The sequence below is a fragment of the Leuciscus leuciscus genome, assembly GCF_965113295.1.
Source record: "Leuciscus leuciscus genome assembly, chromosome: 8".
NCBI classification, from domain to species: Eukaryota; Metazoa; Chordata; class Actinopteri; order Cypriniformes; family Leuciscidae; genus Leuciscus; species Leuciscus leuciscus.
Window position 1 is genome coordinate 20,714,933 of NC_138732.1, and position 24,863 is coordinate 20,739,795.

The 24,863-nt window shown below is 38.0% G+C and overlaps 2 protein-coding genes across 10 annotated transcripts in view; both read left to right on the top strand.

Annotated features, from left to right (window-relative positions):
* The window catches only part of mbnl3 (muscleblind-like splicing regulator 3), a 44,996-nt gene extending 26,368 nt beyond the window's left edge, over window positions 1-18,628 (top strand). Inside the window, exons 3-10 of one of the 9 annotated variants that reach the window (XM_082178613.1) lie at window positions 448-612; window positions 705-905; window positions 1,544-1,777; window positions 6,363-6,513; window positions 7,931-7,966; window positions 9,183-9,290; window positions 10,299-10,393; window positions 12,210-18,628. In XM_082178613.1, the coding sequence (XP_082034739.1) occupies window positions 448-612; window positions 705-905; window positions 1,544-1,777; window positions 6,363-6,513; window positions 7,931-7,966; window positions 9,183-9,290; window positions 10,299-10,393; window positions 12,210-12,227 (1,008 nt within the window). In that variant the 3' untranslated portion in view covers window positions 12,228-18,628. Of the gene's footprint in view, window positions 1-447; window positions 613-704; window positions 906-1,543; window positions 1,778-6,362; window positions 6,514-7,930; window positions 7,967-9,182; window positions 9,291-10,298; window positions 10,394-12,206 lie in introns of all 9 variants that reach the window. The other 8 variants (XM_082178614.1, XM_082178616.1, XM_082178619.1 and 5 more) reach the window with 8 other exon arrangements.
* Window positions 18,629-20,436: 1,808 nt separating this feature from the next.
* On the top strand, window positions 20,437-24,095 carry rap2c (RAP2C, member of RAS oncogene family). Its single transcript, XM_082178649.1, has 3 exons — window positions 20,437-21,313; window positions 22,301-22,610; window positions 23,200-24,095. Exons 1-2 carry the CDS (start codon window positions 21,041-21,043, stop codon window positions 22,577-22,579), a joined length of 552 nt encoding a protein of 183 aa, XP_082034775.1. The 5' UTR covers window positions 20,437-21,040; the 3' UTR covers window positions 22,580-22,610; window positions 23,200-24,095.
* Window positions 24,096-24,863: the final 768 nt, after the last annotated feature.

Here is a 24,863-nt window from a genome sequence, read left to right on the forward strand (position 1 = left end):
CATCATGCTATGCATCCAATCCATATGTAGTATGAGTGTGTACAACAGCCACAAGGGCTATATAATCTGTCAGCCGCACAGACGGGCAGAAAGGGAAGGCTGTCACTGTCAATTCATTTGGAAGTAGTGAATTTTTTTTCCGTCCGTGTCCCAATGCTGTCATTTTTGCTGTTTCGTCTGATCGTTTGATATTCAGACCTTCCAGCACTCCTGAGATTATGCTATTTTCTTTTCATTTTATTGGGTTTTGGATGTTTCTATTGTAGTGGAAAGTTGGCATCGGTACTGTCAAATATCTAGGGATTCCTGTTTAATTTATCCTTTCAATCATGGAGTCCTTATCTTCCTGTCACACTGCACGACGTCTTGGATCTTTTAGTAGCTGAGATTCAGTGCAATTCATCTCTCTGTCTCTCTCTCTGTGTCTCCCTCTTCAACCCCTCTAAGGGACGCTGTACACGTGATAACTGTAAGTACCTGCATCCTCCGCCTCATCTCAAGACCCAGCTGGAGATAAACGGCAGGAACAACCTGATCCAGCAGAAGACCGCAGCCGCCATGCTGGCCCAGCAGATGCAGTTCATGTTGCCTGGAGCTCAGCTGCAGCCTATCGTGAGATCAGATTTTCATAACCAATAACGTAACCGATCATTTGTGTCGGCTTGAAAACATTGGTTTATTATCCCTTGTTGTCTCCTATCCAGACCTCTTTCCCAGTTACGCCGTCCTTGGCCAACAGTCCGAGCATGGCTTTCAGCCCATACCTGAGCCACATGAGCCCGGGCATCAGTCTCATGCCCGAGCTTCTGCCCAGCGCCCCCGTGCTGGTCCCGGGGAGCCCCACCGGCATGGCCATGGGAAACGGAAATTCAACGCAGAAACATGTTCGCACAGACAAACTTGAGGTGTTGAACAGTTAACTGTTGCTAAACATACATATTTGGCATGTAACTCATTCCACACTGCTACAGACATGAAATATATCTCAAATTGCGTTCTGTCACTTTTCCAAAGCCATCACACTTTTAGTTAACTGTTTGGCGATAAAACAATATATATGCATGGTTTGCAATAAAAACCATGGTTTAAAAACGTACGGTTTTTAAAAACGTAAAATTTTCTATAGATATAATCAACAACTTTAAATGAATAGTTTACATATATATATATATATATATATATGATATTTGCAATGCTTTATGGGATTGTAGTTCTGTATTTTTTTATTGTAGTTCTTTCCCTCGCTTAAGCCGTAAAGTACACCATTTGTTATAATGTGATGCACCTCATAGCTGGTTGATTTGGTTCTGTTTAGCAAAGATCTTTTCTTTTTCTTTTTTATTCCTGTGGGAAACATTAATGAAAATGATCCAATGTTACTAAAAAAAGTGTGTGGCCTCTAATGCACTCTATAGCAACACCCTGGCAACCACTCACAACACAGAGTTGGACAAAGGCCACTCACATTAAAATTACTGTCACTAAGGTTTTATTTTCTGCATAACTAATGGGTGATAGGTAATCTCTGCTGTCCTGCTCCCAGGTGTGTCGAGAATTCCAGCGGGGAAACTGCACGCGTGGTGAGAACGACTGCCGCTACGCCCACCCAATGGAAGCCGCCATGGTGGACGGCAGTGAGAACTCGGTCATTGTTTGCATGGATTACATTAAGGGCCGCTGCACCCGAGACAAATGCAAGTACTTTCACCCTCCGGCTCACTTACAGGCCCGGATAAAGGCGGCGCAGCACCAAGCCAGCCAGAATGCTGCTGCCATGGTGAGTTACTGAGACGATCCCATTACAATGACAATCACACACACTAATTCTCATAATCACGACAATCACACATCATTTATACTGTACAGAAGGTGATGTTCTGTGTAAAAATGCCATCAGTAAAGACAATAAGGCAACAATATAAAGTAGTAGTCATATTGATAATTGGGCTAAACATAATTTAATCCACTGTTCAATTAAACTAGTTTAGCAAGTGAAGACCTTGATAAATATATCTAGAACCATTGTGTGGAAAGTGCTTTATTTTATCTATCCATCTGAATTTTGAAATTTATTTTAAAATGAATAAAATAAAGCATACATTTTCAAATAATTTGTAAATAAATTGTGAATTTTCGCGCTTGGGGGATAAATTAATCTAATCGAATAAAATTGTGTTATATCATAAATGCAAATTTATTGTTATTTATTGAATTTGTTACATATTTAAATTAATTCTGACCATTTAATCATAAGCAGCTTGTTATGGCATAAATCAAAATGAATCAAAACTCAAACCACTTTATTTAAAAAAATAAATAACGTATTCATTATTATTAACATTCATGATTACCATTCATTATTCAATGATATTATATCATATACTTTTTGTTTGTTTTCAAACTCGTAAGTATCACATACAAAGACCAAAATGCACTGTTTATTTGTAGGCATTTTATGTAGTATTTTAGCAAGTTTCGTCATCATTCAGCACCGTTTTGGTGGAAAAGGAGGTTTCGGTGAATTATTATTGGTGAAGGTTAGTAATTTATCACATCTCATGTCATGTACTGGGCAATTCTTGTAAGCAAATAGCCATTTTAGCATCCGGTTTTATCCAAGGCAACTTTCACTACACATATTACAGGGACAGTCTCATCCAAGGCAACTTTCACTACACGTATTACAGGGACAGTCTCACTGGAGTAACCAGCAACCATAGTTTCAGCCAGTATTCCATTTTCAATAAACTCTACTAGTGTCAGATGAAGGTGTGTGTATTTATAACTCACTTTCCACACACCTTCAATGTGAGTTTCAGGAGTGTATTAAATAATTCAGATCCCCCACAGGAGGGTGTGTGTGTGTGTCTATAGGTGAGCTCTTTGTCTCTTGTGTGATGTATGAAGACCAGGGCTCCGTGATCGCTTGCAAACAGTGTCTGCAGTGCAGGTGCAGGAGAGAAAAATGATAAGAAAGGAGAAAACAAGCAATTCATTCCCACAGAAACCTCCACTAGTTAGCAGAGCTCTCTCACACGAGAGCGTACTGCAGCCAATTTCCCTTTAATAATGTGTCATCTTTATCCCAGTCCTCCCTAGTCTTATCATGTAACATTTTTGCAGGTTTATTTACAGTGCACAGATGTGGGAACCTTATCCAGATATCCTCCCCTGCTTCTTGCAGTCACCTGGTTTGCCTTAGGCTTTATCACATGTTGGCTTGATTTGACTCCTTCTCAGTTCATGCTGTCATTCTTTTTGAACACTGCTTGATTGTCTTTACATCCTCACAGCTCTCTTTGTTGTCCTACAAGCTTATTCCCCAGCTCTCTCTCTCTCTCTCTCTCTCTCTCTCTAACCTCTGCTGCATCTGTTCCTTCACGGCTCATTCTCTTGTCTTGTGTTTATGTCCACTGTCGTTGATTGGTTTGCCATCGTCATGTGGTCACTGCTCGCATACCCAGCCCCCAGTGCGTCCTCTGAAGCGCAGCCTACAGCCAACTTTCAACCTGGTACTTTGATCTTTCACCCATTTTTGTGTCTTTTCTTTGCTAATTTGTTCATTTCTAATTGCTCATATTGCATATAGCTCAAATGCATATGAACGTGTCAATACTGTAAGAAACCAGCCACAACCTCTGTAAAACTACTCCGTCAGAAGTGAAATGAAACTGAATAAATATGCAGAGATCTTTTTTTTATTTTTTTATTAGTCTGGGTTCTAGTATATTTCTCATTCATTTTCTCCACAGGCACTTCAGAAAATTGAAACTTTGAACCAAATCTACTAGCTCAAAGAGGAATCACAAAATTGGATTCACATTTGAAAAAAAGAGAGACACAAGAATGTATTTCACATCTTTTATATGGATGCAAAATATGTCAGTACCATATTGGCTGTTGTCTGATAATAGTTTTTTTTATGTATTGGTCAATATTAGATATTTCCATTGTCTAACAATTAAAGTTAATCTTTAAAAAAACATCTTTAGCAAATCATAAAATAAATTTACATTTTTCACACTGTACATTATAATCTTGTGATGCAAATTCAAATTGCAGCATTTATAATGATTGGTTTTAGTTTTTAATGCTTTATTTAGTTATTTATTTTGACAGAATTTTAATATCAGACTTTTAGTGGTTATATATGCCATAACATGTATTCTAGTCTCTAGTCTTTTATGAGGGAATTAATTAACTACTCATCCAATAATGCACTGGGAAATATTTGTTCTTTGAAGGGGACAGTTTACTCAAAAAACAAAACAATAATTTGTCATCATTTACTCTCTTCTTTGGAACAGAATGTTGGTTACAAAACAGCTTTGTTGACCACTGACATCCATTGTATGGGCAAAAAAAAATGTATCCTACGGTATCCAATTTTATGTTCCACAGAAGAAAGAAAGTAATTTAGATTTGGAATGACCTGAGGGTGAGTGATTGATGAACTTTTTAATATATATTCTTATTGGAAAACATGTTTTATGCTCTTACAATACAACTTCCCGTAATGACTTATAAGGTAGCAGTTATCTTTAGCTTACATAACTATGTAAAAAAATAGTACCTAGCTGCAAGCAAATGAAAAAAATGTAGTGGAGATTACAGCTAATTAAAACAACGTCTTCTGATTGGCGGATCTCGCACAGGATTGTAGGTAGTGCAATACTTCATCTGTAATTAATTCGACAGTTAAGCGATTGTTTTCTGTGAAGTTTAAATCATTGGCTTATGCCTTCTTTAAGTTAAGTCAAGTCACATTTATTTATATAGCGCTTTTTACAATACAGATTTAGCAGCTTTACAGAGATTACAGGAAAATAATGCAACAAAGTTTGTTTCCAGAAGAAAATAGCGTCACAGTCCAGCTTAAGTAAGTTCAGTGATGTTTCATTCTTCTTCTTTAGAAACATACACCATCATCATCATAACCTTAGAGCTCATTGGTAGTCTTTCTTGAAAGGTTTGTATATTAGTGTTGAAAATCAGAATCACTGTAGAGATTTGGATTGATATTTTTACTTTGTGAACCTGACTGTTGAGTGCTATACAGTACAGCACATTATTATTGAGTTACTTGGGATTGAGTTCACATGTAAATCATGAGGTCGGACTGCTCCCCCATCATCCATCCGTTAGTGAATCACAGATATCCTCTTTCCTGTTGACCTTGCTCTTATCACCTTGCATATCAGTCTTCAGACAGAATTACACAGTGGAAGACACCCATACATTCTCCTCATTATGCCTTCATCTGGGCTGAGCATTCTCAGTTTAATTATCAGAGGCAGATAAGGACGCTTCGCTTCAGTTTCTGTTTCTGATATCACTCTTCTTCATGCTGCGTACACCCCTTATAGAGAAATAGAGAAGCAGACCCAGACATTTCCCAGAGATGGAGCCACAGCATAACATGAATAAAAAAATCTTCAGATTGTGTCAAAACTACAGTTAACACAATTATAGTCAAATTTGGTCAGTTTTATTTATTTTGATAGAATAAGAGTTGATGAGTATACAAGCTATCACAAACAAGCTGAGAAAATGTCTAAATAGTAATCCTTTAGATTCAGATCTTAATTTTTTTAATTATTAAAAATACATCTTTAAACAATTCAATTATTTTAAAATACTATTAAATAATCCTAGTACCATAATTATTACATTTCTTAGAGAAAATACCTATATACCTAAATACCTAATATACTTTTATAACCATATATATAACTGTTTTCTATTTTAATGTCTTTTAAAATGTAATTTATTCCTGTGATGGCAAAGCTGAATTTTCTCCAGTCTTCAGTGTCACACGATCCTTCAGAAATCATTCTAATATGATGATTTGGTGCTCAAATAACCTTTCTTATTATTATCAATGTTGAAATGCTTAATATACTACTAAATGTTTTTGAGGAAAACGTGATTTTTTTTTTACGATTTATTAATGAAAAGAAAGTTCATTATTAACTTTTTTTTTTAATCGTACTGACCCCAAACTATAAACAGTAGCATATATGCATGATAAAATATAATGCAATAATAACAAACATTTTCTGTTGCATCCTAAAATAAGTAATCAAATACATCCCCATCAAAGGTTTGATAATATTTCTCTATTATATTTATGACGCAAGATTTGCAACACTTGACATGTACAATATACACATGACATATTGAATGACATATACACAATATGTCAGATATCACTGTCATGCATAGACATGAACACACACAGTAGAAAGTTTTCTGTGGCTCAATATCATGGCTGTCACTGACCTCTCCCTCCGCCCACTATCTTTCTTTTTCTTTCTTTTTGTTTTTCTCCTCTTTCTTCTTTGTCACCCTGATCACTTCAGGCTCTGCCACCAGGAGCCATGCAACAGCTACCAAAGAGACCGACCCTGGAGAAGACCAACGGCGCGGCTGCCGTCTTCAACCCCAGCATGTTCCACTACCAGCAGGCTTTGGCCAGCATGCAGCTGCAGCAGCCAGCGTTCATTCCCACAGGTGAGCCTACGCAGACAAATGACTGCGCTCTAATATCACCGTATTCCTGTAATAGTTTGGCTTGCATACATACAGCACTTTAAAGACAAAGTGCCCGGCTAGACGAGGACTTGAGCACATTTTCTGCTTGCCAACTCTCTCCCTGTAAGCCCACTTGCTCTCTTTATAGTAGTCCTCCCTATGCCAATGTCATTAGTCCCATGATGCATACAGTCCTGCATTGTCTCCTCATGCACTCGAGCATTAGCCACTCTTGTTCTGATTCTGCAGTGCACAATATTTGCTGTTCTCACATTCGGTAAGAGAAACTAGATTGTCTTTTGCCTAAATGACTTTAGCAGCAACCCTTCGGCCTTATAAAAAGGCTCTGAGAGGATAGTTACAGTAGGTTTGCTACCCAGCAGAGAGTTTTAATGACCCAGTAATATCAAAATTGTGTGGCTTTTAATCCAAGTCTATAAAGCGCTGGAGCGATGACGTATTTTTAAAGACCTACCCAGAAGTTAGCATCACCCTGGTTCCCTCGATAAAAACTCAGCATGATTTTTTCCTCTGGCTTTTGGATTATTACAGACCAACAAATGTTTGCTTCTTACATATTTCGTTCATCATGATCATTTTCAAAAATGAACACAAACTTTTATGAATTTTAAGCCTAAATGCAATCGCCGTAGGTAAAACGGTAAATGTAGGTTATGAACAAAATACACCGCAGTCACATGACTTTAGCGACACTTTCGTTAAGCTTAGGACAACTATTCCCACGTCACAAGGGGATATTACTGATGATACCATTTCATGAGGTCTTTGTAGACTACTTGAAATCAAAATGGGCCCTTTTAACTTTAACTTAATAAATGTTTCATGGTAGGTTATCCAATGCGTGTTATTTTAAAGCAAGGCAATAGGTCTATCTACCGGAAAATGACTTATATTTTCAAATGTATCATAGCCTAATACACTTTGATCAAATCGAATCCTTATGGATGAAATGAAGCCCCATTCTAGATTTTACCCTGATTAATATTCTATTTAACTCCAATACACAGCACGTTTTAAGCATGTTGATTTTAATATTAAACAACAGTCAAGCTGAACTTGTTAGCACTGGGCTACTGAGATGACGAGACACAACAATGGATTGGCATCCAGGTTAACATCCACCTCCTGATGAGGACCCTTTTTTTTGCCAGCGTGATTCATTTCCTTCTGGTCTCCCCCTGCTTTGTGTCCATGTCCCCATCTCGCCACCATGTTGCCCATAATGACGGTCATCGCTCTTTCGCTGTGTGTCACTAACTCTAAAGTTGTATGTCTTGTACTCACGCTGCTTTAACTCCTCCTTCTCCCCATCTCTTCCACCCCTCCATCCTCCTCGGTCTCTCTTCTCCTGGGCTCTTTGTGCATGGTGTTGCAGGCTCCGTATTCTGCATGGCTCCATCTGGAGGCATTGGTAGGTCACTTCCCAGTCTATTTTGATCAACATTTACCTTACATCAACATCTCAGATCTGTGGCAGACAGGAAGGTCATCCAACTCCAAAGGCCCAGCAGTGTATCATAGAGTTTTTCTCCAGCTGTGGGCACTTTTATGTCCCAGGGGTCATGAGTTTTTTTTATTATTTTTTTTAAGTAATAATCATAAACCATTTCCATTTTAATTTTACATTTTAAATAATTAATTAAAATCAATAATTTATATAAATATTTAAACCATAAGATTGTGATGTTTACAGCTGCCGTTAAAAAAATCAAGGTAAATATCACTATTTTTATTGTGTGGCATTTACAGTCTAGCTGCTGTTTATGTAAAGCCATAAACAGTTCCATGTTTAAAGTTCCATTTCCACCAAAGAATGCTAATAAACAATACATCATATAGGATGGGATGAAAACAGACTTTGAGGAGAATAAAAAAAAAGTGTTCATAATTAAATATGAATAGTCATAAAAAATAAAAAAAATAAAACAAAATCAATAATTGAAAATAACTGATTATTCAAATAAATTATATATAATTTTTTACACATTATGACTGTCTTTAATGTGAAATATCACTTGTGAACAATATTTTCATTGTGTGGTATTTTTAGTCTAGAAATAAGCGTGTCATGTTATACAGTTTGCCATTTTATTTCGAAAATGATTCAAATGTTATTTCCATAACCTTAATTTCCACCAAAGAATTCTATTAAACACAGTACATTGTTTGGGACGTGGTGGAAATGCTCATGACTTTCAGGAGAAAAAGACAACAAAAAAAAAAGTGCTCCTAGTCGAAGAAACACCTAAACACATCAATATGAGACATATTTAATGGTCTATACTAAAAAAGACGAGGACAGCTTAGCATATTCTCCTTACACTGTCATTTTCCTCATGAGGCCTCAAACCATAGGCCTAGCCCTGTCCTGTCTGTCACTGTGTTTACACCCAACCTGTGTGCTTCCACTGCTTGTTATTGTTTGCTCATTATTTTGGCTCAATGTATGACATGTGCATTTGTTCTTGCATGTGTGTGTGTGATTTTGTGTGCAGCTGACGGCACAGTGCGGGCACAAATAAGCAAGGCCTAAGCCTTCAACGCGACTCATTAAGACTGGTTCCTTTTTCTTTGTGCCCTTTCCTCCTCATCCTCTCCTCTCCCTCACCTCCTTAAATCTATTATAGGCCTATTCAAACCCCAAGGCCTAATGACAGATGGCCGCTGGGAGAGGCGGGACTGGACCAACTGCAGGCCCCCCCAAAGTCGTTACCTGTCAGGGCCTGGACATACTGGTGAGGGTAGAGTCTAGGTCCCCTCCCCTCACTAACACACACTCACGACCTTACCATTTACCTGTTTAGAAAGGTAGAAATCACCCCTCCCATTTCTGACCACTATCGGTTTAAATATTCCCGAACAGAATCTAACAGAAACACAATTGTACACACATCTCCATCCCCATAGATGTACAATGAACTTTTTCTAAGCTGGCCTAGTTAAATTTGTCCTTAACAGTCATTTAGCTGGGAAACAACTTCACCAGTCCTGTCAAAACACTAGATCTGCGTTGAACCAGTGAGTGTGCCAGTGTGTGCCTTTGCGCATGTCTCTATTTTTAGAGACATAGCATTTTCTCTATTTCTTTTATTTTCATTATTTGACATCTGTAATGCACTTGCTGTATACATATCATGCTGTGTTAATTTGCAGTTTTTCATTTGATATGACCTTTATCTCTTTATCTTTATTACTAATAGCTGGTTTTATTAGATAGTCCTAAATTCTTACTTCATATTTACAGGTGTTTTAGAATGATAATGTCTTAATATCAGGTTAACTCAAATAAAACCAAAGAAATAAAGTGTCATATTATTTTAAGGCAATTTTTGGACGGGAATTAATTGCATATTTACATTCCCTGCTTTTTCCCCCTCCTGTATATTTATCCATTCTCCGGCCCCCATCAAAATATGACAGTCAGACGATCCTGTCTGTTCCAAATGTGTGTGATTTTGATTACGGCCATGTTTTTATTTTCCCCATTAGAGGTTTCTCAATAGTTTTATCTAAAAGTAATTGTGATCGGATAAAACTCTCTAAGCTAAAACGTAATGAAAGTGTTTTTAAGTTCTTTTGCATGTTTGTTCTTGATTGAATACATCATCTTTGCAGTACATAAAGACGTAGTTGCCATGACTCAGCCTATTCCTCTGGCATATTATGTCATGGTACTCATAACATTCCTCCTCCCCTCCACCTTCCCCTTTCCCTTGTTTCTTGTCTGACTCGCCTGAAAAAAGTTCCCATGATGCACGGTGCCACCACTTCCACTGTTTCGTCGGCTACGACCCCAGTCACCAATGTTCCTTTTGCTGAATCAGCCACCTCCAACCAGGTTTGCCCCTTCATTTTGGCCTCTCCTTTTTTACAGCTGTAAGGCATCCGACTGGTCCATAGACCATAATGCTTGATTATATTTATATATATATATATACATTACATTTTGATTTGAAAGTGTTTATATATATATATATATATATATATATATATATAAACACTTTAAAATCAAAATGTAATGTCTGAGATCTGAGTAAAGAGAGTGGTAATTCATGTTTTCTGATTCAAATTGGTTGAACATAATGACCTTGAGTCGTTGAGTTTTCTGTGGACCAGTGAGGAACCTCTTTACCTCTTTAGCACAATGTCCCAGTTCAACCATGTCTGTGTGTGTTCACATCTCTGTCTGTCTGTGTCTGTGTCTTCACTGTGTGTTAGAGCAAACAACTGCATTTAAAGAGATAGTTCACCAAAAATGAAAATTCTCTCCTTAATTACTCACCTTCGTGTCATTCCAAACCTGAATGCTGCTATTTTTTCCATGGAACATAATATTAGACATTAATGGTGAATTATTTGCCAGCTCTTTTCATACAATGACAGTTCATAGTGAACATGTAAAGGAAAGTACAACAAAAAAGCACCGTAAAAGTAGCCTGTACGATTGTATTCAAGTCTTGTGAAGTCATATGATAGTTTATATGATAAGATATCGGTTCTGCTATCCAACTTTTTGATTTGATTCCTAAATTACTTGAATAATTCTTGAATTAATCATTTTTTCTATTGAGCCAGTTCTTTTCAGTGAACTATTTGATCTGATCATCAAAGACTGATCTGTTAAAGTTCAATTCAAGGGGTATGGACTTATTTTATAGCATTGTTTTGGTGATCGTGTGGTGTTCAGTCATTTTGGGAAATTAACAGATTTAGTCACTATGAACTATTGTTGTATGGATCAAGAAGGGCAATGATTCTTCACAAAATTCTCCTTTTTGCGCTCCACCAAAGAAAGAAAAAAAATCGTACATGTTTGAAACAACATGAGGGTGAGTAAATGATGACAGAAGTATCATTTTTGATACTGTTACTTTAAATGTCAAAGCTCAAAAGTTCATGGTCTTTTCCACTCCCTTCACCATGTTTTGATACTTTTGCACTGGAGCAAGTTGTTTCTGTGAGACTCACAGTAGAGTGAGATGGTATACGTGTCCTCGTTTTTCTGTAAATTGGATGTGGGTGTCTGTTTTCAGATGACAGTTCTCTGAATTTTTGTTTGTCCTTCCTTCTTCATTGTCTTAATCTTACAGTTAGCTTCAAAGTACATAATGTGAGGAAACAGACAGTTCACCATTTAGTCTGTTTAGTTCATGTGTCCTGCAGAATCATAGATGAGCCACGAGCTTGACACGGCCAACCTTTTGTTTCGCTTGCTTCTTTATTTCCTAAATAGCTAGAATGTGAATTGTTTTAGCATTATGTAAGCTGCCGAATTGTTCAGTGTTTTTTTTAGCTCTAGTTTATAATCTAAAAGCAATTTTAAAGTACAGGTATATTCTGCGCAGACCTGAGGTGTCAGCGCTCATTTCCTGCTTCGCTTGCTTTTATGCTGAAATATGTCTTGCAAAATTACAAATGTGGAATTGCAGGTCTGCGCCCACTGTCTCAAGATAACTGATGCATTGTGTGATGATATGGCACGATATTTATTCATTCTCTTGTAATTCTTTTTCTCATTTTCGGAATGAACTGCGGGTTTGATGTTCGAGTAGATAAGATAAGAATTGACTATATTCTCTTTGCATATTGCTTTTTTAACCGTAAGAGGTTCACTACCTTATCTGTGGGCTGTATTTGTACCTGTCTTCCAGTAGACGCCGCCGAGGTACTGAGCACCGACCCCATGGACCTCCAGTGTGTTCCCATGGAGGCCCATTTCTACCCCGTTCCTAAACTCATGGTGGCCGCACCTATGACGCTGAATCCAGTAAGCCTCTCCCGCAATCCTACAACCTAATCAGGCCCATCACTCATGCAACGTGTGCCCAAACACAACAGAAAAATGAATGCAACAAACGTGTGCCTAATCAGTAAGTCCTTAACGGGCAATACATTCATCCTCATATCAGAGATGCCCACTTCATTTGACGTCAACAGAGGTTTGTTGATATTGAAACAGGCAATACTTAAATTTGGACCTACAACTGTACAAGGAAGCATGCCATCTCAAAGCAAGGAGACTTAAGGAGCGTGCAGATGCTGAATCAGGAGACGGAACGCTCTCGTAACTCACAGCCATACGAATACATGCAAACCAATTAGCTGAGGAAATGAATTCTCTGGAGGTGAACACTAGATTTGAGAGCCGATGTATGGTAAGAGATGGAGCCGATACAGATCATCAGCAGACAGAATGTTTCTCCGTCGTTGAATGTGACAACAGAGTGTGTGAGAGCAACACCTGCTAATGATATTTTACATAGTTGTGGTGGTGGTAATTTCTTTCACATTTAATTATAATTAATGAACGTGGCACGTTTTATTTCATGTTTACATTTCAAAATGTAGAAAAAAAAAAAGATTATTTGAAAATGATTGATTCTTTTGTAAGATAATCTGTTCATGATACTGATTTAGGTTTTTCGTTGAGAGGTTTTCAAAATGTCGTTGTTCGTGCCTTTGAGTTACAAGTGTGTGGATGTCTTCTGTACTACAACTGACTTGCATTTTATCATAGACTAAGAAAGTATACCTGTGTAGCCTTTCAGAATCAATGTGTCGTTCTTCCGTCAACTTAGAGATGTGTGTTGTTGTGAGTGATTTGGTTTTTCTTGGTCTCATGAAAGAGTATTATTTATTTAACCACTGTCTAACAGGCTAAAACTGGTCTACTGAGATAAGTGTTAATATTCATGCCTGAAGTATCTCACCTCGCATTTCAAGCTCCACATCGAGACGGTCAAACACAAGATTGGTTCACATACTAGTACCTCCGTTTTAAAAATAGAACTGCCTTAAGCAGACTAAATATGAGCACTTCTTGTTTCACAGTGTGCTGCACACTGAAATGTAAGGTCTGATTGCAGGCCTTCTGGATGTATAAGACGTCTCATTGAGAAGATTTTAACTGGACTTTTTTTTTTTTATTCCAGCTGGACTTTGTTCAATGTTTCTTGCAAAACTATCGTCTGATGTCCTGGATATTCAAATACTGTAAAAAAAATAGTCACATTTATTTGCTTTTTAGATTATAAATACATATCACATTTCTACGGTTATCAGGCTGTATCTTAATGAAACATGTCAATGTCACCCAAAAAGCAGAGGAAATAAGACAATTGAATGACAAAAAAAAAGACAATTAAGCACATTGCCTCCTATCACCATTACCATGATGCAAAAAAAATTATCACTGTAATACGCAATAAATAACTATATATAAATAAACTGTATTTATACATCACAGTTGTATTTGTTTAATGCTAATTTTAACAAAAAATATAATATAAATAATTAAATCACAAAAAAATTCTAGTTACAAATAAATAATTGCACAAAAAAATTACGGAAATGTGGTTTAATTGTCATAAAAATTACGTTGCTAAGCAATCCTAAAATGAGGCTTCATCTTTATGCAAAATATAATTTGCATTGTTCTGATTTTGGTGTGAAATTTGACATATTTTCATGAGATTCACCCTATTACCATGTCTATCTTTTGAAGACAACCCCCTTCTGATGGCTGGACTGTCTCTGCCAAAATCTATGCTCTGTCCCACCTGCTGTGTGACAGTCTGTTCGTCTCTCTTTTTGTTCAGCCATGTTTGGTGCATCCCAGAGTACTATAAGATCTGTTTTCAATGGTCGTTAGTTGCCAAAATGAATCTCGCATAATCAGTTCTAACTGCAATGTTTAGCTGTTTACGCTCATTTCAAATCACAAGAAGGAGATCTGCAAAAGCATTTCTAGAAGTTACAGACTGGTACCTGATTTGATTATTCTGCGTCTCTCCCATTGGTTTGCTGTATTCAGCACCATGTGCGCCCCCCTGCACAGACATGTCAAGTGCACTGCTTTTGTGCCAATGACTCTCAGACAGGTCACCCTGTGCCAATCACCGGAGAACTCAGACTGCGCAATCGGGCCTTGTCACGCCAAGGTCACGAGCCAGATGGATTTAAATTGCAATATCGCAAATGTGCCCACCCGAGCAGCAAATGTAAACCCACTTGAGCAAGCTATTATCTTGTGCTTTGTTTTGAAACATCTCAGTTATTGCTACCGTTCATTAGGCGAGTCCTACAGTTGGGAAACTGACAGTAGGCTGGTTTTCAGCAGCTGTTTTTATTACTGCATCAGTGGACGCCGTACTAATAGACTTCCAGTCCTTGCCAACCAAGAGCTCTATTAGATTATTGCTGTAATATATTATTGATAGTTTGTCCATGGATGGAACATGAAAACTGTGTCAGACGGACGATACACAGAGGCCTGCAATCCATTAGGGTCATACTGGAGTTTTCTTTGCCCATTTTGACTTCGGGAGAGACAGCTGGTTGAATTTTGACTATTTAAGACTATTTGTGTTTGTGTTTGTTGCGTTCATGTTTAGAGTGTGAACAGGTTTAAATCACTGACTGTGTCCTTACTTTCAAAAGTCGGCAGACTCTAAAATGCAAGGGCGTAGATGACCGTGCGACATCAGAATATTATTCTTGTTTGGACTGTGAGCTGAAAGCTGCGGCTCTCGTGTAGACATGTTACCATTAAAGGAAAAAAAAGAAAATTCATTATTTTCAGACTGGGTACTTAGTAAAGGCCCTCATCAGCCAAAGCTTCATTGACAAGACATTACTGCCCCTCACGGGCCTTTACATGCATAAATGAATGTGACATTTAAGACAGAGAGAATGTCACGAGAGGTTTTGGATGCCTGTATCACCATTTCTCTCGAACGAAACTACAACCTTTCTCAACATATCAAGGAAGTGAAAGCCTCCCAATGCCATCCACTGTTGATGTACAAAAAGACAGAAAACTGAGAAAAAAAGTGTTTATCATCACTTATCTCAAAGACCCTTCTCTAAACTGTTGTCTCCTTTGGGACAGCCATGTTGTTTCAACAGAATAACCCCAAGAGAGAGCCATAAAGCGTTTTTTCTTTTCTTTTTGTGATAACCAGACCTTAAAAACCATCATTGCACCTTTTTTGCTGATCAGCACACACTATCTAGGCCAAACACAAATGAAATGATAGCATACAATGGTGGTCTAAAACAACACAAAATCAGAGCAAGATGATACTATACTGTGTTATAACTGAAATATCTGTATTGTAAACATCTCTGTATACTGTTCATGTGTTTTAAGATTGTTTTAAGAAATACTGGGGCAAATACGTGTGGATTTCTTTAGGAAGGATCTCTACTGTTTATTGATGTGTTGGATTGTGTTTTGTAATTGAGTTCCATTGCCCAGCCAAGGTGTAGATGCTCTCTCTCTCTCTCTCTCTCTCTCTCTCTCTCTCTCTCTTTCTCTCTCTCTCTCTCTCTCTCTCTCTCTTTCTCTCTCTCTCTCTCTCTCTCTCTTTCTCTTTCTCTCTTTCTCTTATATAAAGAATTATGCCTTCTCCAACTGCAATCCAGCTGGAATCAACGAAATACTTGATAAAGAAAAAACAATGTGCCTCATCAGGGGCTTTAGGATTTTAAGATCTCACTTTTTAAGAAGTGTGCATACCTGCATAAAGTAGTTAGCTAGAATAATCTATGTGTATGTATTACAAATTCATCATCGTCATCATTCTAGTTTTTATCGACGGACATTAATGACGGTACCTGTTTTAACTATATCCTCACGACTTCAGTCATGTTACGGTGTGTTTTGACAACGCTGTCAATGGTAGTTTGCGTTTGATCATTAGCGTTACTTGGTTCCTTACCTTACATCGTAAAGTCTGTCATCGCATGAAATTAAAATAATCTAAATAATCTACATCATAGTTTGTGCAGTTAGTGGTTTAAGATTAAAAAAAATACTTAATCTATATATCTATATATCAATATACACATTTGTATGTATTACAATGATAGATTCATTGTTACCTATGATAGTAAGTTCTTGTTGCTGTGGCAACAAAACTACAACATGGCTACCTTTGTATATCTTAATTGTGAATTTTTTCACACTTCAAGTGAAATAATGTACAACGTTAACTTATTCAGAAAGGGAATGTGTTCTTAAGTTGTCTTGGAAAAAGATATGATTGACTATTTTGTAAAAAAAAAAAAATATATATATATATAATACATATATATATACAGACTTGTGAGATACTTTATGTCCAGAGGCCCTTTGGAGACATCATATGTTATTTCTGTTTTAATGATTATTATTTTTCTATTGGGGTTGCTGATCACTTTTAGATAAGAACCAGATCTTTACTTAAACAGCATCTGAGCTTTTGAACCAATCTGATGGATCAATTTGGGGGAAAAGACTTTCTTGTCTTATAATTTGATCAAAAAGGGCTGGCAATGCATTCTCAATGGTGCGTTCCGGTTTTTATAAATAACGCAGCCCTGTGATGTCATAAACGTGAGCCCCTGATTTCGGTGTCTGTCCCCCTCTGGCCCGCCCAGACTGCACCCCAGCTGTGCTGGGACCTGGTGACTCACGTCACCCCATTGGTGTACGAATGTGTGTTATTCACCTTGTTTGCACTTATGTACATAAATGAGTCAAAATATTCAGAATTTATTTTGAATATACATAGAAGAATAAATATATATATATATATGTAGAAGAGCAGATTCAAATCAAATGTCTGTATTGTTTGGAATACAGGTAAACTGTTAAAGAGATAGATGCTGTTTTGCCAGGGTGTTGAGGAGAAATGTGTTATTTGTTCTGTTTGCTAATGCCCTCGTTCTCATCGTTAAGCATGATATTGCATTTTGCGGAAATAATGATGTCAAAAAAGGCTTTGTAGTTTTGCATAGCTTACAAAAGCGCGTTGAGTTTGAGCACTGTGTCCGCTTGCGTCTGATCCCGATGTGCGGTTGTGTCCGGAAACCAAAGAACGGCCAACTTGATTCTCTTTTACCTCTACATCGTGTGAGTTTCAGGCTCACAGTTTTGTTTTCTGTGTAGTCCCATGAGATGCAGTGAAACAGCGGGTGTAGTAACAGGAAGACCTGGAGGGCAGCATGGGGCAGTTTAGCACATAAAGAGCACCTCAGGATCAGACCACAGCTGGAAAGCATTGCTGCAGGTTCTACAAAATACCGAATTTCAGTTTTCCGTTTTGGTTTGGTTGTTGACGGACATTTTCCATTCTTGTGCATTCACCAAGAACAACAAACAAACCTGAAAATCTCACAGGATATCCTTCAAAATCCCACGTTAAATCGCCAGACAAAACCCTCTGTTGAAGAAAACTTGTACATTCTGTGCTCTACAGTTGCTTTGGAAGCCAATAATTTTGTTGCCATGGCACTTGCCCTAATAGTGAGGGAGAGACCGAGTCTTTTGTAGGTTCTTGCATATAGACGCACCTTTGGACCAATTGAATATGGTCCTCAGCCTTTTGACTGTAAAGCTGAGGTAGCACTTAGGACTTAGCATAGACTAAGGGTCCCGACTTGCATCCAGAAGCTGAATGCGAACACACGGGACGCTCCTTTTACCACTGTGCTTGACAGAGAAAATCAACAAAAGCTCTTCTGCTGTCCATTATCCTGTGCCTAAACATTCAGTGTGATGTGAAAGGACTGGTCTGTAAAGAAAGCCATTGAGGTTAGACTTCCACCTAACTGTGCCCTACATTCAGTCACGTCATCATCATACCTGTGACTGGAACACTAACGTCATTGGTTTGTGTTTACATGTCACTAAGTCACTGAGACCGGAGCATCACATTAATGTTGTACAAAGCTGTATAGTTTCAAATGAAATCGCTCGTTGATGCAGAGGTTATGTCCCTTTAAAGGCATCTGCTGATGCCTCTGTAAATGCTATTGTGTGTGTGGAACCGTTCTAAGAATGTCTACATTGTTTCAAAGCCATATGAAATAGATTCCTCTCTCTCCCACTGTAGGACAAGATAAAACTGAATGCTTTGACTCTTTATATGAAATGCTTCTCTTTCTATTTAGCTTATTGTGCTTGTATGTGCTTCAAGAACTGTGCTTCTTGTCAATCCCTTTGCAATATATAAATGTATGGAATATATACATACTTAAGACTTCTGTTCTTTTTGTTTGACATTTTAATAAAGCACTTAAAAGGCAATTTTGGGCTGTGTTTGGTGTTTTTTTCTTTTTCTGGTTGTATTCAAATACAAACTGCTCTAAAGAGATGTAAATAAAACAAAGAATTAGATTTAAAGGAACACGCCGACTTTTTGGGACTTTAGCTTATTCACCGTTTCCCCAGAGTTAGATAAGTCCATACATACCCTTCCCAACTCTGTCTGACTCACCCACTGCTAGCCTAGCTTAGCACAAAGACTGGCGGTAAACGGCTCCAGCTAGCATACTGCTCCCAATAGGTGACAAAATAACTCCAACATTTTCCTATTTACATGTTGTGATTTGTATAGGAAAATGTTGACGTTATTTTGTCATTTATTGAGAGCAGTATGCTAGCTGGAGCCGTTTACCGCCAGTCTTTGTGCTAAGCTAGGCTAGCGGTGGGTGCGTCAGACAGAGTTACGGCAAGCACGGAGATGAGAAGGGTATGTATGGACTTATCTAACTCTGGGGGATACGGTGAATAAGCTAAAGTCCCATAAGGTCGGCGTGTTCCTTTAAGAATAATTTGCTTAACTGTACAAAATTATTCAAAACACTGTAGCCTACATGCTAAGATAATGCCATCAGTTGTGACTTTTTGTGTGTTGTAAAGGATGTCCAAGGTGTGTCCACTAACAGAGACAGCTCCTTGACCACTTCATGATTAGCATACACATGCTTTAAATTGCCTAGTTTTGACCCTTGTTAATGTTGAAAACACACTAGCCACTATCAAATAACTATTAGTCTGCTCATTGACTGTGCCTATGCCTCACTTTCTCTTATCTTTTATCTTATTATAAGTATCTTATAATATTAGTATTATAAATTATAGAATCTGTAAATGTATATAATCTGTAAAAATGGTCTCAATATCTGAATACATAGACTGTACTGGAGGGTTATTATATTATATGCCAGTATTATTATAAATAATATTAATTATTTAACGAGTCATACAGTAATTAAGGTTCCAGGTAGGCCTAGGTGTGGCTGTGCTGGTATATAAAGAGTCAATTCCCCTAAATCCCGCCTGAGATTTCTGCTATACTCATTTAAAAGTTTTCATATCTAATTAGCCTGATTGCCATTCAGATTTACAAAAACACAACAAATGTTAATTACTTTAAAATTGCTGTCCTGTGTTAACTGTTAATACTTTTTTGTATTGTGAGAGTGATGTGATTTCCGGCGGATGTTTATTGGTCAGTGAGCGGTGTTAGAGAGAAAAGCTCTTCTCTGCGGGGCCCGCCTAGCTGTCAGCGAATCGGTTCTTTTGAACAGTTCATTTTATAGAACCGGTTCAGAAAAACGACTTTGCGAACCCTTTGCGTCAAACGTAACGTAATTGCGTCACAACATCGCCTCTGAGTGGCATCCCAATAAACGTGTTCTTAAGTTGTACTAAAAAGAGTATTTATTTCATGTTTGTCATTTAAGTCTGTTGCACTAATTATTCAGTGTATAAAATATAGTAATTTTAAAACAAATTACCTGCTACTAATTTATTACTACTAAAATTACTATTGCTTATATCTGTTGGAAAAACGTTTTCCACATTTAAAAATATATATTTATTTAGACCACCTATGTGTTGATAAAATTACCATGCAATCAAGTACACGTTTTTTAATACGTTTTCTGTAACATTTCTGCTATTCGGCTATTAACTTTCGGTCTGTCGGTCAAATCCTTGGTTCCAAATGCCCTTTCACGACCCAATTCAGTCCGATTCGCTCAGTCCGTGAACCAATTCAACAACCGATTCACTGAAAAGATTCGAATCGGAAGAACTGTTCATTCACGCTTCTGTGTGAGAGGAGCTCCGCTGCGGGGCCGCTGCTGTTGCTGCTGTCTGGGCCGATATGCAGAGGCGGGCCGGGGGAAAGAAACACAAGAAGAGAAGGCAATGCAGGATTCCAAGACGGCATCTATGAGTTGATCCCAGAGCAAGAAACCTGAAACTGGTTATTATATTCGTCGTTCAGACGCGGTATTAAAGCAGGAAAGGGCCGTTTGTGTGTGAATGCAGCCTCGCTCTTTGAGAAGCACTAGCCAGCTAACGCTAGTCATGTAGCGCTCCATTCACACGGACGCCAAACATGGACACGACTACACTCAATACTTGTGTTTTATATCGCCTCTGTGGCTAACAAACTCTCGGATGATCGGATCTCGATGGAGATAGAGTGCAGATGGAGGGGCGTTGTGGGTTTAGCTAGATATTCACTCAGAGAAAACACTCCTCTTGAATCGTGGCTTTGATTTCCTCGAACCCGAGAAAAGTGCTCCTCCGGTGTTTGTTTTGATCGTAAAACGTTTAGATTATAAGTGCTGTGGTATTTTTATGTTTTTATGGCCGTTGCAGAGCAGATAAAGTTAGCTGTAGCTTAAGCCTGGATCAGACCAAATGAAGGAGTATAAGGTGGTTGTGCTGGGCAGCGGCGGCGTGGGCAAGTCCGCACTCACGGTCCAGTTTGTGACCGGGACATTCATAGAAAAATATGACCCGACCATTGAGGACTTCTATAGGAAGGAGATCGAGGTGGATTCGTCCCCCTCGGTGCTGGAGATCCTGGACACCGCTGGGACCGAGCAGTTTGCGTCCATGCGAGATCTATACATTAAAAATGGGCAAGGCTTCATTTTAGTCTACAGCCTGGTTAATCAGCAGTCATTTCAGGTGAGTGCTGCATCTCATATCTGGCTCTACAAGTTCAGCAAATAGGCACTTAAAGTTTAGATTAGGACATTATTAGTTACCACTGTTACTTGCGTAATACCACAAACGAGGTCAGAAAATCACTCTATAGCATGGGAACCTATGTGATTTAGAAGTTTACCAAACCTAAACCCCTTCAGTCCAACTGTAGATGACATAAAATCATAAGGTAAAGTAGTGTTGTGTCATATGCAACAGGTTGAGACTTGATCCCAGGTGATCTCTCACACACCCATTTGTTTCATAACTTTTTATTTATTTATTGTCCAACTCAAACATTATATTGTTAACATAACATTTTGTATTGAATAAAATAGCAACAACATTGGATGAGATCTTAATAGACAAAATTAGTTAGATAAAATGTCTACTTAAAGCCAGATATAATGTAGAAAAAGTTACTTTTATATCTCAAGTCATCAGGCCTACACCTCAACCAGACCCTCCATTAAAATTGGCATAAAATTAATTAATATTCACCCTATATATTTTGTAATGCATGTTATAGATCTTGCTGTGAAAGTAAATTCATCTGGGCATGTTTCATGAAAAAAAGAATACTAATAAATGACCTAGTATTGCCGTCATAACTGGATATTCTGGTGAAACGACTGGTTACGTATGCAGGACTTCTCCAGTCATTTTGTCCGTTTAAACCACGCCCTTCAAGCTCGCATTCATCTGTTTCCACTTTTGAGTGCAATGCCCACATCTCAAAATCCAGTCAATAACCTATGGACAGAATCAAGTCCTCACTCTACATTTTTCCTTTTTAATGATCTGTTACACTCTAATGTGTACAGAAGAAAATATCTGTTGCTACTTCCGTTTCAATTTCCGTGTTCATTTCTCTGTAAACAAAACTAAAGTGGGGTCTTAAACTGTGTGATCTTATACTTTTGTTTGATGAATCATTCCCATGAACACTGTTATCTCCATGCTCCGCAGGACATCAGACCAATGCGGGACCAGATCGTCCGTGTGAAGCGCTTTGAGAAGGTGCCTCTGATCTTGGTGGGGAACAAGGTGGACCTGGAGTCAGAGCGGGAGGTCGCGGGTTCTGATGGACGTGCCCTTGCACAAGAGTGGGGCTGTCCCTTCATAGAGACCTCGGCCAAGAGCAAGAGCATGGTTGATGAGCTGTTCGCTGAGATTGTAAGGCAGATGAACTACACCACTTTGCCCGAGAAGCAAGAGCAGTGCTGCACCGCCTGCGTTGTGCAGTGAGCGTCGCGTCCCGGCCTTACTTTCACTCCAGGTATGAGAGGGCGAGACCTTGTGTAAACAAACCAGCATTCAGGCTATCCAGTGTACTCACATCTCATTGAGTCTGTGATGCCAGATAAAAAAAAAAAAAAAAATCTATATATTTTTAATAAATGTACACTGCTACTTTGAAATATCTTTACATAAAATTGTGTCGTGATAATTCTGACCAATGATAAATATGTTTATAAATTATCATTGGATCACAACAAGAATGTGGCGTGAAGAACAAAACTGCTTAATCTCAATACCAGTGAGAAGAAGCATGAAGAGACCGCGCCGTCTGGAAAATCCTTGTGAAGAAAGGGGAAATCCAAACATCCTGAATGGAAAGTGATGTCGCAAAACAGGAAATGGTGTTCCTGAGAGATGTGGCGTTTCAGCGTTGTCTTTATGTAAACAGTTTTTTAGAGTCTCAGGCTTTGCTGATTGAAGAGGATCTTACTTCAAACAGAGACGACATTTATTTGAAAGTTAAATTCGAAAATAAAATCCATTGTATCGTTTATACATATAATGCTATATAATGTTGTTTATATTTCTTGTAACCGCAGCACATTTCTCATTTCTGTGTTCCTTAGACACATGATCCAGACGGACGCTCTTTTGAACCAGTCTCTGATCGTATGACCCTTTGAGCCACACCTGTGCCACTGAGCCCCTTGAACTCTGACACTTAAGACATCTGGCCGAGGCTTGACTTTACTGCCCGGAAATAAATCATCGCAGGGTCTTCAAAACTCAAATCCTCCAGGGTCTGGATTGTAGAGCACATATACAATATCTTCAAGTTATGTTTTGGTTACCTGGAAATAAGTACAGTCTGTGAATTGGAGCACAGAAAACTTTTGGGTTATTAATAGCTATTTTTCGTATATAGGGGAAAGTTATGACGAGCAGGTCAGCTCAGGGCTATAATATCCCTGGAGAAGCTCTGTTGTAAATGTCCCCTGTTTTTTCTTTTAACATATTAAGTTTGATATCTAATTATTAAACTGTAACAGCCATTATGCAGGTTTGAGACCTCAGTATGTAACATTTCTTTTCTTTTTTTTTCCCCCTCTTGATTTTTTTTTAAACTACTGGTATGTATGCTTTCTCTCCTAATACTCTATTTATTAAAGTCTTTAATTACCGAGATAGATGAATATTGCGTTTTTATATTCTTTTGGCTGTTTTGGCTTTTTGTGACTACAGTATGCGTTGTTTCTGAAGTACAGCATTGATGATGCCTTAAATGATTACAGTCTAAAACCTGTGTTGTCTTTCTTTTCTTGTAATCTTTGTTTTTGACACACATTTCCACCACTGCTTCTATAGAAACTTGTAATGTTAAGTCATTCATCACCGTCATGTAAATATAACTTTTAGCTCTTAAAACTGTAAACACATAAAATGGACAAATGCCAAAGTTGGTAATCAATGACATTTTTGAGACATTTAAACCGAAACGACTAAATAAAGAACTTGAAATTGATGCATGCGATACCTCACAATAGGCTTTTGATAATGACCTTTAAGTTGCCTGGAAATCAGTCTTTTTCAGTTTCCAACAATCTGTCTTATTGTGGCAGGAAACCCAATGTTTGAAATCTGGGGATCTCATGATGAGCTTGAAGAAGGACACTGTTTGCTTGTTGGTTATGTGGGTCTTGAAAGTATTTTAAATGCAGCATTAAATACAAAAAATAAGAAAGCCTTTGAGTAATTGAACATGTGAAGTCACCAAGGTGTTCACCCTTTTGCTGTCTGTACATTAGGCCTGTGGTCAAGTAGATGGGCAAGAAAGTAATGGCTACTGTAACAACTCAAACATTCTGTGTGGAGATGGGAAAACCTGTTGGAATGGTGACCATGTGCATCGCTTGATTAGATGTCTGTGGCAGAATGACATGACAAAAGGTTAAAGGCCTGTGACTCCATCACAGGAGTGGCTTGAGGAGTCATTTCAATGTCCTTGGATCACTATCCAGATTTAGATAAAAAAAAAGGGGAAAAAAAGACTAGAACCACTTCTCTAAAGGGCGCTAAATAGGTTTTAATATAAAAGGTTTTAATAATTTAGTCTTTGGTGTTAGGCAGTACCTTTTGAGCTTTGTACATTTTATACGACTTTGTTTTAGGGACATATTTCTATAAAAAATAAATGCCAGAAAATCGTGGAATTATTTAAAATGATCTCCCCTATGTTCAGCTAGTTGTGATGCTATGATAACAGAATGATTTTCATATTTAAAAAAAATAT

Bases quoted from the DNA above. Each gene is read 5' to 3' on its own strand.
- rap2c (XM_082178649.1), top strand. From the start codon at position 21,041: ATGAAGGAGTATAAGGTGGTTGTGCTGGGCAGCGGCGGCGTGGGCAAG. The intron at 21,314-22,300 runs GTGAGTGCTGCA...CATGCTCCGCAG, and splicing joins TTAATCAGCAGTCATTTCAG to GACATCAGACCAATGCGGGA.